Raw genomic sequence first — 18,442 nt, forward strand, 5'->3', positions numbered from 1 at the left:
GAACTGTACCTCATTTATTCCCACACCTCCACTCTGGTACAAGAAATGTTTTATGTCTGTGCTGGTCCCTGACAGTGTATGGATAAGAAACTCTAAATTTTTCAGAACTAATTTTACCCAACACTTCTGGCTTCCCTCTTGTTACTTCAGCTGGAAACTGGGAAGGGTAGAAATGTAAACAGAGTTTAATAAACATGTTTACAACATACAGAGGCAAATTCCACATCAGGCAATGAGGAAAGATATTTCTAGACGATCACAGATTCTTTCTAGTCCTAATCAGCTGTTTTCCTGTGGGCCAAAAAGATGATTGTGTGAGAGGGCACACACAATCAGAATCTCAGATTTGCATAGTCATCTTCCTGGGCACACATTTGTGGGAATACTGGAATCTTCTGACTCTCAAGACAGCCAGAATTTTGCTTTCCTATTTCTTAATGAAAATCAAAGTCCAGAGTACATCCTCAGTCTAAAGATTTCTGTAAAACATTTACCAAAACACTGTGAATGCTAGCATTTCAGAAAAGACCTGCTGCTTGTTAATGTTCTTAGGAGGCTCTGTGTGGATGCATATTTATAGGTAAGGATTTATCATAGAAGAATGGTGAGTCCTTGTCCTTTCTCTAATACTAGGTGGGAAAAATCAAACGTTGGTTTTAGAAAGGAAATACAGTGAAAAGGGGGAGTTTATTCAACTTGAGAAGTGCATATACCTACTAATATGTACCATAGGGGGAAATCTTTAATTTTTATTTTCAGATTATAATTTGATTTCATGATTTTTCCCTTTTCCTCCCTCCAAACTTCCTATATACCCCTCCCTGCTCTCTTTCAAATTCATGGCCTCTTTTTGAAATAATTGTTATTGAATGTAAATATTTATATACATATATTCCTAAATATAACTAACCTGTTCTGTAAAACTGTAGCTTTACATATATTTTAGGACTGATTTGACACTGAATAACGAAATGGTGTGCTCTTCCTTGGGGAAGGCAACCTCTTCATTTCCCAGATTTCCTCCCTGGACTGTAATTCTTTTGTAGTTTTGAGGGCTTTTGGACTTTCTATATCCAGTTTGATGTGTTTGTTGATGTCAAATTTCTTGAGAGATCTATGGCAGGTTTCCATTCCAAACAGATAGGAACTATAGATATATTGTGAAAGCTAGGCAGTACATTTGGTTAGCAATATTTGCAAAGAAGTATTATGCTTTAGCAACTGTTAATCAGTTCCAATAGCACAGGGATGCTGGACAATTGAAAATGTCTTTAATTTATTTTTATTGGATACTTACCAGGAGAGTAAAATGTCTCAGACAAATCTAAGAAGAAAAATGATGAGAAATATGAAGAACATAGAGTGTTTTCAATGCTAATCGATATTATCAAAAAAGGAAGCTAGCCTAAAAGATTTGATCTATATTGTTCATGTGATGAGCTATTTCTAAAATTTTGATTTTTATCTTAATTTATTTTTTGTATTCTTACATATACTGATGATTAATGCATGTGAAATGTACATGAACTCATACATAATTAACAAAAGTCTGTGCATTACTTTATGTTTCATCCTTTTAATACTTCTTAACTTTTACATATGTACAATAATTTTTATATTAATAGTCATTTAGAGTAGTGACAGACCATGAGCTTATAATTTTACAATCTCATCATAGTTTGGATATAATCACTACATTTTTGTTACATTCCTTAAAGGTTTTATAAAATCTATTCTTTGTATTCATTATTTTGAGTAGTTCTATGTAGACATATTTTAATAATGTAAAAGCTCTGTCTAAAACCCTGAAGACCAAGTGGATTTTATCCACTAACAGTGCTAAGATTTCCTATTCCTTAAACCTCTTCAGACTTCAATCTGCCTCTTTAACTGGACATCACACTTGTGTTGTTATTGCACATTATGATTTGTCATTTGTGTGCGTGTGTTTCTGCATTTCTCAAACATTCTCATGCTATCCAATTTGCTGACATTATAACAAAGCCTATGATTTTATACCAGATTTACTTTGCCTTTTGTGTTTGTGACACTCTCAGAAAAATGTTCCAGGGAAAAAAATCATCTGCCTATAGGAATGTTAGACCCCTACTATTTTGTTACACTCCAGGACATTAGAATGAATGTAAAAAACTTTTTTGCTGCTTTTACCAAGAGATAAAATATTGCCACTCGCATCTACTAAAAATCTGTGGATTCTGTTGTATAATCAGCAGAGTACATGATTGTCTTCAAAAACAAAGAATGAATTATCTTGGCCAAAATACTACAGAGTCCAATTTGAATATCTCTATTCTAATGTTACCAAGAAATACAAATAAAAGGCATGTATTAACATTACCATGAATGAGGAAAAGAATACTATACAGAAACTACAGACAATATAAGAATGGTAAGAAAATAGCAAGACAAACAATACTAAATGTTGCTTGAAAAACATAGAAATTTACTGATGTAGAAACTTCTTAGAATATGTATGTATATGAAAATAATTTAAATCGAGTCTCCATATAATATGGGAGACAGGGCCCCAACTAGACATCATAAGCCATGATATTAAACCTCCAGAGCCAGGATCACAAAGAATCTTTTTGAGTTATTGGCCAAGGGGTCCCATGGAATTCCAAGACATCACAGGCTATTGTAAATTTATTGGTTACTCCCTATAATCTGATGGTAAGGCCCTATTGCTAAGACCAACACTTACTTACAGCATTGAGAATAGAGAAGTTGAGCTTGTGCAAAACGAGAAGTTTCACACTACTGAATAGTGTCCATGTTACTGGACGATACTTTGCACACCACTGGAAGAGAAAGGTAATCATCAACATTTCCCTGCTACAAACCCTGTGATCAAAACAGTGGCCTACCTGCGAGACATACCAGTACAATAATGGCACAAATGTTATAGGAGTAACAAACCACTTTGTAAAATCACCCTTAAAACCTTCTCTGAAATGTAGCACATGCCTGATAGTGATACTGTAGCCAAGAACTCCAGTTTATATAGACCATGACCTTGGTGAAAACATATTGTTTTTTCTACTAAAAGGAACACAGAAATAAAATTATTCATAATGACATACTGCTCTACCCATAAATCAAGACCCTCTTAACTCACATCATAGAAAGGTCTTCTTCTAGTAGATGGGAATTAGCCCAAGACCTAAAACTGGACAATGTGCTAAGAAGGATTTTAGAGCTCTTTGTCATAAATAAGACATTTTCCTCTTTATGTTTTTATTATTTTTCATTGAGCTCCACATTTTTCTTTTCTCTCCTCCATATCTCCCCCTCCCCTTAAACCCTCTCATATTCATCAACACTGCCCTTCATAACTCAGGGATCAATGTAAAAGAGAAGGCTAAAAGATCATAATAGTCAGAGAGGATTCCAAGGCAATGGTGTCTCTCAGACAAAATGGATCTAATGTATTCATCAAGCCACAAAGACTATGGCAGCACACCAAAACTTGCATAGATTCAGATCAAATAGGGTCCCATCATGAGATAGGAAAACACTGTGAACAATCAAGGAGATAGCTTTTGGAAAATGACAGCCTCTGTCAGACATTTTCTAAAAGGAGGTGTCACTGGGTATACTAACCACACAAAACAAACTTTCTGGAATTTTTGTTTCCTTTTGCTTTTTTGCCATTTTTATTGTTATTATGCCAATTTTTATTAGTTTAATTTTCGTTTCGTGCTGTGTTTTTCATTTTTGTTTCTTGGTTTATATTTGAGAGAGAAAGAGAGAGACAGAGAACATAAAATTGAGTGGGTAAGGAGGTTGGGAGGATATGGAAGGAATTGGGATTGGGACAGGAGTAAAGAAGATCAAAATGTATTTCGTGAACAATACTTTCTAATAAAAAGACGAAAAAAGGCATAAATTTAAATAGTCCTCTAACCTTTAAGTTATAGTTGCCAAATCCAAAAAAGCCCACAGTCAGATGTTTTTAGCACAGAAATCTACTAAACATTCCAAAATGAGCTAATGCCAATAGTCATCAAATTATTTTACAATAGAAACAGAAGGAACATTGCCAAATGCATTTTATGAGGGCACAATCACCCTAATATCCATACCACACACAGATTCAACAAAGAAGAATTACACACTAATTTCCTTTATGAATATAAAAGTAAAACTACTTTTTAGAATGCAAACCAAATATAAGAACAGATCAAAAATATTATCCATCTTTCCCAAGTAGGTTTCACCCCAGAAATGAATGGACTCCTTTACATATAAAAATCAATCAATGCAATCCCACATATAAACAAACTGATGTCAAAAAATCTTATGATTATCTATCAGATGTCCCCTACCAAAAAAAAGCCTTTGAAGAAAATCCAAAACTTCTTCATGATAAACGTCTTGGAAAGCATAGGGATACAAAAAATATACCTCAATATAATAAAGGCAACTTACAGCAAACTTACATAAAAACTCAATTTAAATAGAGAAAAACTAAAAACAATTCCAGTAAATTCAAACAAGACAAGGTGGTCCACACTTGCAATAAAAATTCGATAGAGTACTAGAAGACCTAGCAAGTGCAATAACAACTGAAGAAAATCAAGGGGAATACAAGGTAGAAAGGAAAATATCAAAGTATCACTATTTACAGATGGTAAGATTTTATATATAAAATCCTCAAAAATACTACCAGGGAACTTTTAGAGCTGATACATACCTTCAGCAGTGAAGAGACTGGATATGACCACAAAATCATATGCTCTGAAAAGAAGATATGAGGAAAGGCTGGTGTAGATCCAGATTCTACTGGTTTAGCATTGTTATGATCTAAATGTTTGCAAGTCTTCAAGGACCTATGTTGGAAGGACTTGCCAATATGATGGGTTATAGCAGGAGCTGGAGCCCTTGGGAGAGGTTCTGTGCCACCTTTTCCGATGTTATGAATGCCTTCATATGTTAAGCTCCTGAGATCAAACCTACTCCTTCAGTCCCAAGAAGGCACAGCTAGAAGGTGTATCTAACAGAAAACAGAGTTCTACAGGACAAGAAACATGCCAATGTCTTGATCACGGATTTCCCAGCCCTGTGAGACATAAATTCCTGACGTTTATATGCCTGTGACTCCTTATTTTAGAGGTAGTCTGGACACACTGTGTAAAGGTCTTCCCACTGCAACTTGCTATTGTTATTCTTTTCATCTAAGGTATCAGAAGAGATGTTCTACTTACAGGGTTCTCAGATGCTCCAGGTTCTGGAGAACTCCCTGAGGAAGCACCTGCCTGAGACCTTAAAGGTAAGAGTAGAATGTTTTCATAGAAACTGAGGATCACACTGTGGTAAAGCAGAGGAGGGAAAGAGTCAAGACTCACTGAGCACTGGCACCATGACATTCCTCTCTCCTATGTTTATGCCACCAGAGCAGAAAGAAGTCTCAATAATGTCACCTGCATAACCTTAAAAAGGCAAAGTGCTGCTCCCCACTGTCTAAAACAAATGTCACAGTTTACTCCCAAAGGATAATTCAAAATTTTTGTGAGACTCAGTTACAAAATAAAACTTGAAAGAATGTTGAAAATATACATCATAATAGTGTTTGCCTAACCTGTGCAAGGTCCTAGGTTTATTTGCCAGTAGAGAATAAACAATTTTCCTGATTCTTAAATGACAAATCACTATTTAGTTGAAATCATATTAGAAACTAAGTAATAAGGATTCTGATTTGATTTAAGTTTTGTTTTAGTTTGTCCCCAACAAGGCTCTAGCAGGGGAACATTTTTTTTGTGTGTGACTACAAAAAGGATGTTTTTTAAATTTATTTTTATTGAGCTCTACATTTTTCTCTGTTCCCCTCTATGCCTCTTCCCTCCCTTCTCCATCCTCCCCCATGGTAACCGTGCTCCCAATTTACTCAGGAGATCTTGTCTTTTTCTACTTCCCTTGTAGATTAGATCTCTGTAAGTCTATCTTAGTGTCCTCATTGCTGTCTAGGTTAGCTGGGATTGTGATCTGTGGGCTGGTTTTCATTGCTTTATGTTTAAAAGACACCTATGAGTGAGTGAATGTGATAATTGCCTTTTTGTATCTGGGTTACCTTACTCAAAATAATGTTTTCTAGCTCTATTCATGTTCCTGAAAAATTCAAGATGTCATTATGTTTTCTGCTGTGTAGTACTCTATTGTGCAAATGTACCACATTTTCCTTAATCATTCTTTTTTCTGTATTTTTTTGTTTTTTTTTATTGAGAAAAGGACGGAAAAAAAAAACAAGTTTCCACCTCCTCCCAGCCTCCCATTTCCCTCCCCTCCTCCCACCCTTCTCCCCCTCCTCCCACCCTTCTCCCCCTCCTCCCACTCCTCTCCTCCTCCCTCTCCAGTCCAAAATGCAGTCAGGGTTCCCTGCCTGTGGTAAGTCCTAGGTCCTCCCCCCTCTGTCCATATCTAGGAAGGTGAACATCCAAACTGGCTAGGCTCCCACAAAGCCAGCACATTGAGTAGGATCAAAACCCTGTGCCATTGTCCTTGGCTTCTCATCAGCCCTCATTTTTTGCCATGTTCAGAGAGTCCAGTTTTAACCCATGCTTTTTCAGTCACAGTCCAGCTGGCCTTGGTGAGCTCCCAGTAGATCAGCTCCACTGTCTCAGTGGGTGGGTGCACCCCTCATGGTCCCGACTTCTTTGCTCATGTTCTCCCTCCTTCTGCTCCTCATTGGGACCACACCTGTCAGAATGGCTAAAATCAAAAACACCAATGATAGCCTTTGCTGGAGAGGCTGTGGAGGAAGGGGTACCCTCATCCATTGCTGGTGGGAATGCAATCTTGTGCAACCACTTTGGAAATCAGTGTTTCGGTTTCTCAGGAAATTCGGGATCAACCTACCCCTGGACCCAGCAATACCACTCCTGGGAATATACCCAAGAGATGCCCTATCATATGACAAGAGCATTTGTTCAACCATGTTCATAGCAGTATTATTTGTAATAGCCAGAACCTGGAAACAACCTAGATGCCCCTCAATGGAAGAATGGATGAAGAAAGTGTGGAATATTTACACATTAGAGTACATTTTACGCTGTGGTAAAAAAACAATGACTTCTCGAATTTTGCATGCAAATGGATGGAAACAGAAAACACTATTCTGAGTGAGGTAACCCAGACCCAAAAAGATGAACATGGGATGTACTCACTCATAATTGGTTTCTAGCCATAAATAAGGGTCACAGAGTCCTTAATCATTCTTCAGTCGAGGGATATTTAGGTTGTTTCCAGGTTCTGGCTATGACAAATAATACTGCTGTGAACATAGTTGAGCACATGTCCTTGTAGCACGATTGAGTATCCTTTGGATACATAATCAAAAGTTTTATTACTGAGTCTTGAGTAACATTGTTTACTAATTTTCTGAGAAATTGCCACACTAACATACAAAGGCCTGTACAAGCTTGCGTTACCATTATAGGAAGCCTTTTAAAAGTACAAAATCTATTAAAATGTATATCACCAGATGCCTCTGTAGCATATATTATTTCAATAAAATAATACTTAATGTATAAAAATTTCTAGTTCTCTCTTTATGTTTGTCAATACTCACTATGGAAATTTTCAGTGAACTAGGATTTGGCCTATATATGGTCCCAGAAGAGATGAGGTGAAATTGTCTGTAATAAAACATATTAATGGCATGGAAACCCAATTTTTATAGGTTGACCTGGGACTCCCTGGTTATTCCAGACAGCCCTTGAATTTTCAACATGAGTGCCGCAGCCTCCCTATTATCTGACATAACAGACATGTATCACTAACCCTAACTAAATATTAACTTAGATGAGAAACAGTGATCCACACATATCAACAGCCAGATGATGCAGATCTAAAATGATGTAGTATGAATATTAAACAGCAATTACAAAAATTCTTTAAGGCATAGTAAGAAAAACACTTGCCATAATGGAAACCATTTCTGAAATGTCTCATCATCATAAAATTTGTCTGCACATGAAAAGAAATAACTCTGATATCCATGAAAAAAATTTTTATTAGATTCTACATCAAGACAGTTAATGAGTTTATTAATAAAATGCATCATTTTTATATTTTATCTCAGTGTTTAAAAGACACTGTTGTTAGAATAAGCAACTTGACACTAGGAAACATTTGAAAAATTCATTTATTACATCTTTCCAACAAAAATTTCATATTTTCATAAGAATGATCATTATTCTAGTCAAATATGCTACAGCTTCCCATCTCTTTGAAATATGATGACATTTCTGCTGGCTTGAAATATTTAGGTTTATGGGACTGTCTTCCACATGAATCAGGGAAACCCATTCAAGCTCAAGGCTTTGGTGGACAAGTGGCCTGATTTTAATACTGTTGTTATTCGACCCCGGGAGGAGGTAAGTTGCAGTATAGAATAAATATGCCTGTATCTGCACATGTTTTTCATTCATAGCATGTGTCTGGCTGGATGGTTGATGCCACTGCCTATTCCCGTGATGAAAAATAGACATGAATTGTACTAATGTCAACCAATACCCTGACTGAAGGATAATTCACAAAAGTCTACAAAAATTACAGAATGTTATAAAACTTTCAAGAAGGAAATACACAAAGGTGTAGTAATAAGCCATGGAGAATGGTAACTAAAGTACAGATGGTACACTTTCATTTTTTATCCACGCTTTTGTTTTACTTGGCAGCATAGTTCCTCCATTAGCAGTGGCTGAATTGAACTGTGAGCACACTTTATTGCTTCATTATTTCTTACGTTTTGTTTGTAGGATTTAGAGCAACTGATGGGAAGTATTATCAACATAAGATCATGTTGATACACAAAAAATGGCTTGATCTTTTATTATAAACATCAAACAACATTTCCCTAGGGCTGGAGAGATCACTCAGTGGTTACGGGCACTTGCTGTTCTTGCAGAGAACTAGGGTTTGAAACCAGACATCCATGTGGTGGCTGCCAACTGTGAGGAATTCCAGTTATAGAAATTTGACACCAACTTCTGATCTCAACAGGATTCACTCAATTGTGATATACATACATACATGCAAGCAAAACATTTATATTTATACAATAAAAGAAGGAAATCTGTAGAAAGAAAAAGGCATCACCTAAGCTTGGTTTGTATATATTAACAAGTTAGTTCTTAGTTCCATTTTCAACTATTATCCTAGGGTAAATCAGATTTCCTGTCTTTAAAGATAACTGGACTTAAAGTAATCCAGCTCATTCTCATTCCATCATAAATTTTCATTGTAATACCAGCTTCCCATTGAGATGCTGCTCTGCTTTCTATACCAGTTATCTACAGCAAAGTCAATAAAAGAAGGTAGAAAAAAGAGTGGTTAGGGTGGTTGATATTACAGGGAGAGAATTAGAGTTTATTCTCAATACCAAGTGGAAAATATTTGCCAACATGAATGTTGAAGATGACTTAAATATTTAATAAGGCAGAACAAGAAAATTAATAATTTTATCTTCTGTATCATTATACAGTATACAACATTTTAGTTAATATTTCACCAAAATTTGAGTAGTAAAAGCATTCAGATTATTTATTAGTAGAAGTAATATTTCTGTGATAGATTCTTTGATAATTAAGTAGTCCCATTTTGAGTTTGTAAACTTGTTATATGTATGTATGTATATATATATGCCCATTTACTTGCTTTATGAGGTTGTCATTTACTAAACTATAATAAGCTATTTTTGAAGGCTTACCTAGCTTACTAGCTTTAGCAATGCTTTCCTATTTATGGGTTAATATTCTGATTCTGTTTTCAGTATAGACTTTAATACCAGAGTATTCATAGCCCAGAGCAAGGAGTATTCTTTTATCAAAATGTTCTTTTATTTTGTTATCTTGATTCTTCTAAATGAATTTTATAGCACTCTAGTTTCCCTTGAGTTTGGATAATGTTTTTCAGGATGATTTTACTTTCAATTGAGTCAAGTCTTTTCTTCTTGTTTTTGCACTGTAAATAATCACAACGTAAATCCACAGGAGCCATTACTTTTAGGGTTTTAATTTCTCACAATGTAACTGAATACTGAATACCAATATAACCAAACACCAACCCATCCATAAACATTTTGGTTTATTCTTTTTGAAAACAGGACATGGACGATGACCTTGACCACTACACCAACACTTACCTAATCTACTCTAAGGATCCCGAGAATTGTCAGAAGTTCCTCAGCTCATCAGAAGTCATTAACTGGAAACAACATCTACAGATTCAAAGTAAGAGAGTCAGGGTATATGTAGCTGTTGTTATCTCCTGTGTACACATGGTGGATGTCACTGTTCCTCTTGAACAACGCCTTACCTTCCACACACATTTTTGCAAGCTGTAGACAATCAGCATGCTGTTATCTGTTTCCAGGTTCAGCATCTACCACCTAAAAGGGGAACTCTCAAGAGCTGCGGAATGTAAAGTGTATAAAGGAAATTTTAATGTAGTTTCTTACTGCCTTAGGACTTGATATTTTTTCTTTAGCATGCCCATATTTTACTAAAGAACATAAACATGGGGGCAATGTAACCTCCCATGCCATCTCTGTTTTATTATATTGTCACTTTTTCAAAGGAATATTTTAGTAAGTAAGATTATGCCTTCTAAAGAGGTATGATCTAAGATTGAATCCTGATTAAAACAGTTGTTAGCTGTAAGGGAAAGACTAAGTAATTTCTGTTTTGGAGATCAAAGTTTTGTGAGAAAAAAAATGATTATAATACTATTCCAAACATAGACTCCTTAAGGGCTACATGAGTCATTTAATAAAAATCTAATCAGTAATATTCTATCTAGTTTCATAGAATCTCAATTTTTCATTTTATTTCTTTTTTGTTTGTTTGTTTGTTTTTTCAGACAGGGTTCTCTGTAGTTTTGGGTCTGACCTGGAACTAGCTCTTGTACACCAGACTGGCCTCGAACTCACAGAGATTCTTCTGCCTCTGCTTCCTGAGTGCTGGGATTAAAGTTGTGCACCACCACTGCCCAGCTCAAATTTTCAATATCAGTTCAAAACAATTATTTTAGCTTACAATTAGGATCGATCTCCATTAGGCAGCTCTGCTAGTCTCACCTGGATTCATATGTATGAGCTCAGTTGTCTGGAGGGTAATGATGAGCTCATATAAATAGTTCACCTTGATCCCAAGTCTGGTATTTCATAATAACACTGTGCCAACTCTTAACCTCAGGGATGGAAGTGGATTGAGTGACAAGAAAAATCATAGGATTAGAAACAGAAAGTGAAAGTCAACGTCAGTGCACTCTTTGAACTATGTTTACTAAATCACATCCTTCTCATGAGCACAAGCAAGTTTTATGACTGAACCAAAGAAATTAAGGGTTTAAAGAGTCATATTAGTGCAATATATAGGTACTGAGAACCTTATACTGACAATTTAATGGATTGCATACTTAGAAATGTCCCTTCAATTTCAGTTACCATACTTCAACATTGTCTTGTTTGGTAGCTATAAGTATATTTTCTAAAAAAAAAAATTTACATACTGACCACAGTATTCCTCCTCTCTTCTCAATCCCACCCCATCTTCCTTCTACACCACACACAATCCATGACTTCTAGGTTTTCATTCAGAAGGGGTAAGTCCTCCCATGGGAGTCAACAAAGCAGGGCATATCAAATTGAAGCAGGACCAAGCTCCTCCCCACTGCATTATGGCTTGGTAAGGCATCCCACCATAGAGAACAGGTTCCAAAGAGCCGGCTCATGCAACAAGAACAGGTTCTGGCCCTGCTGCTAGGGGCCCACAAACAGACCAAGTTACACAGCTCTCACCTAGATGCAGAATTCCAGGGTCAGTTCAGTGTAGACTGTCTAACTGCCTGTTCAGAGTCCAGAGCTACCACAAGCTCAGGTCAGTTGTCTCTGTGGGTTTCCCATAATGATCTTGAAGCTCCTTGCTCATATAATCCCGCCTTCTTCTTTAGCTGGACTATTGGAGCTTGGCACAGTGCTTGGTTGTGGATCTCTGCATCTGTTTCCATCAGTTACTGGATAAAGTCTCTATGATGACTATTAGGGAAGTCACCAGTCTGATTACAGGGGAAGGCTAGTTTAGGCATCAATTCCTCTCTTGCTAGGGGTCTTAGCTGGGTCATCCTTGTGTTTTCCTGGGAGGTTGCCTGGCATCATGTTTCTCTCTAATTTCAAAACTCCTGAATGTAACTGTAGTCTTAAGTAGTTAAGGTTTGTGATACAATCCAAAACTTAAATTTAGAAAAAGAGAGGGATATAGCCTTTATCATATGAAACTGGTCATGATTTAACACGAGACTTGATGTTTCTATGTTTGTATTCCCTTTGAATACATTGAATAGCCTTCCCAAATGTTAAGATGAGTAATGGTATATCATTTGCTGCCTTGTTTCCCCATCAAGGTTCACAGTCAAGCCTGGACAAAGTGATAGAAAATCTTGGAGCCATTAACTTGGGCAAGGTCAAGCATACACAGTGCTTTCTCTATATGATACTTGAAACAGCAAAGAAACTGGCTCCTTCCTTGGTGGATGGGAATAACTTAGTACGCAGCAGTGACAATCCCAGGCCCATGTAAGTGTTTCAAAGCTGTTCTGCACCAATCACTGTCTTACTAATAACATGCCTCCTGTGTTAGATTTCTGAAGTGATCGTTAGAAGGTCACCTTAAAGGATAGGGATAAATCAAAGCGCATGTGATCCATCATTGTTTTGGAGTCTAGAAGGTAGAAATCAAAACCTGAGCAAGGCTATGCTGCATTGGATTCCACAGGATAGAATTCCTTATGTTCTTTTCCCACACACATTGTCATTCCAGGGGTACCTGGGCTTTGGGCAGCAATGCTCCACTCACGAAACTCACTTTCACCTGAGCTTCTTTGTCCTCTGTGTCTTTTCCTCTTTTATTTGTTATGAAGACTCTTATCAGTAGATTTGTGACCCACAGAATAACTGAGATGAGCTTATATTGAAGTTAGACTTGATGTTCAAAAATCCATTTTAAAACAATATTATCTGCATTAAGGAATAGCAAGATGTCTCAGCAGCTAAAGGTTCTTGCTACCAAGTGTGATGAATTTAATTCAATCCCTGGGGCCTATATGAAGAGAAAGTTAACAAACTCCCAATATTTGCATTCTGATTTTCATACATGAACATGTAACATTCATATAAATACATACACACATATACATATATATTCAATTAAAAATCTTATTTGCCTATACAAGCTGGATGTAGGTTACCGTTTAACTAGCCATGCCTTCACACCCTAAGCTAGCTTTTGCCCTGGTACCTATCCAACCATATTCTGCAGAGTAGCTTTCTAATTACAATAAATTTAAATAAGGATCACGTCTCTCTCCTGCTAATAAGATTTCAAAGCTCCCTGACATGCTTTCAAATCTTTCTGAACTTCTCAGCCCTCTAAGAGGAGATTTTCATCTACTTCTTAGGCCTTATCTTGTTTCTTCCCTACAAAACTTCCAGACATTTTTAAAAAATACTACAGGTTTATTTTTAAAACATAACCTGTCTTTTAGAAATGAGTCTAAAGTCAGAGGTTGAGCCATTCTTTCAAACTAGTGTTCTCATGGATGTAGTCTAAAGAGAAAGAGGTTGATTTTATAGACTGAGGCAAGCTAAAATAACACGAGCAAACTTTTGTCATTTCAGTGTTATTTCCCACATAAAATAGAAAAGGAAGGCACACATTAGAATTTGACAGATTGGTTCACATCAGTTTACTTCATGTTAATTATTTTGGTTAGATTTAGAGGAAAAGGAACCTCATTCAAATTCTCTATCTCTCTCTTTTGCTCACTCACTAGCTCACTCTCTTGTTCTTTCCTTCTCTCTCTCAGAAAATCAGTTCACACTATAATATTGGTTAGGTGACATGAAACATTTATGTGAATGATTTAACATTGTTTCTAGTGTAGAGCTAAATGCAGACGGTACTGAGGCTATGCCATAGTTTTGCTGCAATTCTACTTGACCTTCATGAGCACAGGTCTCCAAGATTAGCTCCTCCCTGTCTAAAACTTCTCTCCCCTATGCAGATCAGTCTTTACACTAATGACTTACTTTGTTATCCAGATCAGGTCACAAGTTACTTCATTGAAGTCCTGGGTAAATCACTTCAGTAAAAGTCACCAATGCGCAGGATTCACATTTATTTTACTCATAGCACTCATGAGTATTTGAAACTAGTTAATTTATTCTACAGATTTGATATTTGATTCATCCTCTACCAATAATGAAAACCTGCAAGAGTTAGGATCATCAGGAGCTGGCACACAGTGGGTTTTAAACCAATATATGTTCAGTGAATTCTCTTCATGCAACAAGTGAATCCTAATAAAAATATTTTGTACACATTTTACATTATCCCCATTTATGTTTAACTTAATGCTGAGGAGAACCAGAAGCCAGCAGTGAGTATGTGACTTGAGGATGCTCAATTCCAAAGCCCTTTGTGGAACTTTCCTCCTGGAAGTACCCTGCTCTCCTGTGTACTACATGGGACCCTGGAGAACACTCCCATCCAAGAGCTACTAGGAACTTTTGTTCTACTGTGAGCTAAAAGCCCAATTTTGACAGAAAGCAGAATCTAGTGGTGGAATAGTTTGCTTAGCACATGGATGAGTGAACCAGAGTCGAAAAAAGAGTGTCTGGCTGCACCTACAGAGCTTATCCCACAATGACTCCTGAAGCCTCCCACACCATTGCAAGTTGCTTATTAGCCCCACTCACTAGATGGGGAAACACAAAAAGTGAAGAACAATTAATTAACAGTTAATGCACACAGTGTTGATAGGAGCTCAGACAGTCCTGCTACGGAGCACACAGTCAGTGATTCTGCTTTTTGCGCTTGGGGCAATTTAGGGGAAAATGAATAAAATTATTCATAATCTATGTGACTAAGGGCTGCTCTTTCCTCTTGTTCCCAATAGTAATCAAGAGTTGTTCAAATTCACCTCCCTGGATGTTACACATGCTGCGTTGGTGAATAGCATCTGGCATTATGGTGGCAATGAGAAAAGTCAGAAGTTCATTGAGCGCTGTATCCACACCTTCCCCAGCTTCTGTATTATGGGACCTGAGGGGATTCCTGTGTCGTGGAGCCTGATGGACCACACTGGAGAATTGAGAATGGGAGGCACCTTGCCTCAGTACCGGAAACAGGGCCTCATTTACCATGTTGGTTCCCACCAGATTCAGACTCTAAATGATCTTGGCTTCCCCTTGTATTCACATGTGGATAAAGCTAACTTCACCATGCAGAGAACGGTTGCCAGGCTAACTCAGGTCCCCATGCCCTGTACTTGGAACCAGTGGAATTATGAGCCTCTGTGAAGCTGCAAAGAGTGTTGAGGGTACAGTCCTTGTACATGGAGAAGCAGCTGGGTGAACAGAAAGAAGTAATAAATTGTCATTAGGCAGACGAGTGTTTCTAGAAAGCAGGGGTATATCAGGAACCGCACACACTGTTTCTCTGCCCTCACATTGCTCATGCACTTAACTCCACTTTGTTGTCATGCAGAAGGTCACTGTCTCCTCCTCCAACTCTGTCACAGGTCTCACGTTCTCAGGATGTCTCTTACCCAGTGGTTCTCAAACTTCCTAATACTTCTTACACTCTTTAATAAAGTTCCTCATGTTGTGGTAAACCCTAATCATAAAATTATTTTTATTGCTACTTTATTACTGTAATTATGCTACTGTTATGAATCATAAAATATATATCTAAGTTTTCTGAAGGTCTTAGGCAACCCTTGTGAAAGGGTCATTCAAACCCCAAAGGTTTTGCCATCTGAAGGTTGAGAACACTGCTCTAATGCATTTAATTAAATAATTTTCTTTTCTACTTTGCTCTTACAGCTTCTGATCCATGCCCGTTAGCAAGTAGTATTGTTTTGTGGCCTGCCGCACCCCAGATATTCATACCGCCTCTGGCTTTCTGTTGTTTTTCTTTGATTGGCTGGAGGAGTAGCTTGTCATCTATAAATACCTATTCAAAATCATTCTCTCCCAGGTCACTTCCTAGCTGTTATATTGTTAGTATGTAAAAATACTACACATGCATACACAGATGACCAATGTGTGTGGTGAAATTGTAGAATTATTAAGAAATAAACCTGGGAACAGCAAGTACAGATGTTTGCAATCAAGCCATTAACTGGAAGAAGAAAACCAATTCCGTCAAGTTGTTCTCCGGCCTCCACAGGTGTTCCGTGACATGTTAATCACAAATAAATAATGTAATTTTAAGAAAAGACCATTTTTCTGTAATTTACAATGACTTTCACCATTTGTTCCCACACCAGGAAGAAGAAATTAACATTGTTCTAAAGGTTGAGCTTTGTTACTTCACACTAATGTTCACATTTAATAAAACTATTCTTTATTTATGGAAGCTTAAATGTTAGAAGGGAGAGCACTGTAGGGAGAGGAGGAAACAACAGCACTCAAACCAGGAGAAATGGATGTCTTTTACACAGGAGAAAGAAAAAAAGGAAAGGGTGAGGAAGGAGTAGAGTAGCAAAACTGGAGGGCTAAGGGAATGGGAGAAAAAAGAGAAAGGGAGATCTTGGACTGTAGAAAGACCATTGCTTTAATAGAGAGGGTAAATGTTATGTCTTAATTTTATTAGCTGAATTTAAGTAAATTTTCCCGAGTATTTTGCCAACAACAACCGTCTAAATCTCCTACAGCAGACAGCTCCTGAGTTCTTCCCTCCAGCACTCAAATCCTTCTGCTGTCAGTACTGTGGCTCCAAACAGTTGTTTAAGTTGTTTTTCCCCCTCATGATTCCTTTAAATGACAGAATATTTACTTTATTTTTCAATCTAAAGTCAAAGTGGCACGGGTTGATTTTAAAACAATGCTTTAGTATGCCTTTCTTTTTTTTAATTAAAAAATTTCTGCCTCCTTCCTGCTCCCATTTCCCTCCACCTCCCGCACTCCTCTCCCCTCTCTCTCCAGTCCTAAGAGCAGTCAGGGTTCCCTGCTTTGTGTGAAGTCCAAGATCCTCCCCCCTCCATCCTGGTCTAGGAAGGTGAGCATCCAAACAGGTTAGGCTCCCACAAAGCCAGTACATGCAGTAGGATCAAAACCTAGTGCCATTGTCCTTGGCATCTCATCAGCCCTCATTTTCCAGTCTCTCCATACCGCTTCAATATAGTGCTTGAAGTTCTAGCAATAGCAATAAGACAACTTAAGGGAATCAAGGGGATTCGAATTGGAAAGGAAGAAGTTAAACTTTCGTTATTTGCAGATGATATGATAGTGTACATAAGCGACCCCAAAAACTCCACCAAAGAACTCCTACAGCTGATAAACACCTTTAGTAACATGGCAGGATACAAGACCAACTCCAAAAAATCAGTTGCCCTCCTATACACAAAGGATAAGGAAGAAGAGAGGGAAATCAGAGAAGCATCACCTTTCACAATAGCCACACATAGCATAAAATATCTTGGGGTAACTCTAACCAAGGAAGTGAAAGATCTATTTGACAAGAACTTTAAGTCTTTGAAGAAAGAAATAAAAGAGGATACCAGAAAATGGAAGGATCTCCCTTGCTCTTGGATTGGGAAGATCAACATAGTAAAAATGGCAATTCTACCATAGGCAATTTATAGATTCAATGCAATCCCATCAAGGTCCCATTAAAATTCTTCACAGATCTTGAGAGAACAATAATCAACTTTATATGGAAAAACAAAAAACCTAGGATAGCCAAACAATCTTATATAATAAAGGAACTTCTGGAGCCATTACCATCCCTGACCTCAAACTCTATTACAGAGCTACAGTAATGAAAACAGCTCGGTATTTGTATAAAAACAGGGAAATCAACCAATGGAATCGAACAAAAGACCCGGATTTTAACCCACAATCCTATGAACAACTGATTTTCGATAAAGGAGCTAAAAGTATACAATGGAAGAAAGAAAGCATCTTCAACAAATGGTGCTGGCATAACTGGATGTCAACCTGCGAAGAATGAAAATAGATTCATATCTATCACCATGCACAAACTCAAGTCCAAATGGATTAAAGACCTCAATGTCAATCTAAACACACTGAACCTGATAGAAGAGAAAGTGGGAAGTACTCTACAACAGATGGGCACAGGAGTTCGCTTCCTATGTATAACCCCAGCAGCACAGACATTAAGAGCAACATTGAATAAATGGGACCTCCTGAAACTGAGAAGCTTCTGTAAAGCAAAGGACACTGTCACTAAGACAAAAGACTGAGCTCCTAAGGTCCAAATGAGGAGCAGAAGGAGGGAGAACAAGAGCAAAAAGTTAGGACTGCGAGGGGTGCGCCCACCCACTGAGACGGTAGGGCTAATCTAACAGGAGCTCATCAAGGTCAGCTGGATGATGGAGCATGTGATCAAACCAGACT

The 18,442-nt window shown here is 37.4% G+C and overlaps 1 protein-coding gene across 2 annotated transcripts; it reads left to right on the forward strand.

Annotated features, from left to right (window-relative positions):
• The first annotated feature begins 535 nt into the window (after positions 1 to 535).
• LOC142850265 (glycine N-acyltransferase-like protein Keg1) lies at positions 536 to 16,447 on the forward strand. 2 transcript variants are annotated; one of them, XM_075973584.1, is made up of 6 exons: positions 536 to 580; positions 5,204 to 5,293; positions 8,289 to 8,396; positions 10,127 to 10,253; positions 12,424 to 12,595; positions 14,977 to 16,447. In XM_075973584.1, the coding sequence occupies exons 2-6, from the start codon at positions 5,216 to 5,218 to the stop codon at positions 15,377 to 15,379; spliced, it is 888 nt and encodes a 295-aa protein (XP_075829699.1). In that variant the 5' UTR covers positions 536 to 580; positions 5,204 to 5,215; the 3' UTR covers positions 15,380 to 16,447. The 2 variants fall into 2 exon arrangements, with proteins under 2 accessions (XP_075829699.1, XP_075829698.1); XM_075973583.1 differs by having other exon boundaries at positions 554 to 580; positions 5,137 to 5,293.
• Positions 16,448 to 18,442: the final 1,995 nt, after the last annotated feature.

This window comes from Microtus pennsylvanicus, chromosome 5, assembly GCF_037038515.1.
Source record: "Microtus pennsylvanicus isolate mMicPen1 chromosome 5, mMicPen1.hap1, whole genome shotgun sequence".
NCBI lineage: Eukaryota > Metazoa > Chordata > Mammalia > Rodentia > Cricetidae > Microtus > Microtus pennsylvanicus.